This window comes from Pteropus vampyrus, unplaced genomic scaffold (genome assembly GCF_000151845.1).
Source record: "Pteropus vampyrus isolate Shadow unplaced genomic scaffold, Pvam_2.0 Scaffold320, whole genome shotgun sequence".
Taxonomy (NCBI): Eukaryota; Metazoa; Chordata; class Mammalia; order Chiroptera; family Pteropodidae; genus Pteropus; species Pteropus vampyrus.
In genome coordinates, this window is record NW_011889101.1 from 220,788 (window position 1) to 221,389 (window position 602).

The 602-nt window shown below is 66.6% G+C and overlaps 2 protein-coding genes across 3 annotated transcripts in view; both read right to left on the minus strand.

The window, feature by feature from the left end:
- The window catches only part of LOC111730561, a 3,499-nt gene extending 3,282 nt beyond the window's left edge, over positions 1-217 (minus strand). Inside the window, exon 1 of one of the 2 annotated variants that reach the window (XM_023521866.1) lies at positions 30-217. In XM_023521866.1, the coding sequence (XP_023377634.1) occupies positions 30-133 (104 nt within the window). In that variant the 5' untranslated portion in view covers positions 134-217. Of the gene's footprint in view, positions 1-10 lie in introns of both variants that reach the window. The other variant, XM_023521865.1, reaches the window with a different exon arrangement.
- The window catches only part of PACS2 (phosphofurin acidic cluster sorting protein 2), a 70,770-nt gene that overhangs the window by 39,497 nt on the left and 30,671 nt on the right, over positions 1-602 (minus strand). The gene's annotated exons all lie outside the window — the stretch shown is intronic.

The window sequence follows — 602 nt, forward strand, 5'->3', positions numbered from 1 at the left end:
CTCGATCAATCTCCACAGCCAGTGGTGACCTAGGAAGCACCAGCCGCCCTGGACATCCAGAGAGATGTGGCTGGCCCAGCTGGCGGCGCTGGTCAGCAGGGCCTGCACCGCAGCAAAGCAGGCAGCACGGCATCCCCTCCCCCGGGGCCTCACCTGGAAAAGGACTCCTGAGGAGAAGCTTCCAGAAGCCCTCCCCTCCTCCCTCTTTCCCACAAACAGACCTGGGCTTCTTGGAGCCCCAGCGCACCCCACTTCTCCACTGAAACCGCCCTGCAGACACCCCCCGCCCCGGGCCTGTGTGCTGTCCCCTGGAGACGCCATGCTTGGACCACCACTCGGACCTGAGCCACCGACCGCCAGCCCACGCTAGCCAGGCCCAGCACCCCTCGCCCCCCCAGGTCCTAGGAACACCCGGCTGATCAGCCGCTCCGCACCCGACATACTGGATACGGCCCCAAAGAACCCCCAGCACCAACAGCCCACCCAGGTCATCCAAGCACAGTCCCATGCCCACCAGCCCAAGAGGCCGTCCTCGGCCAGTGCTGACTGGCCCAGACGCACACCTGTCCTGCCGCCACCAGGCCCTCAGCCTCCTCTGAGCT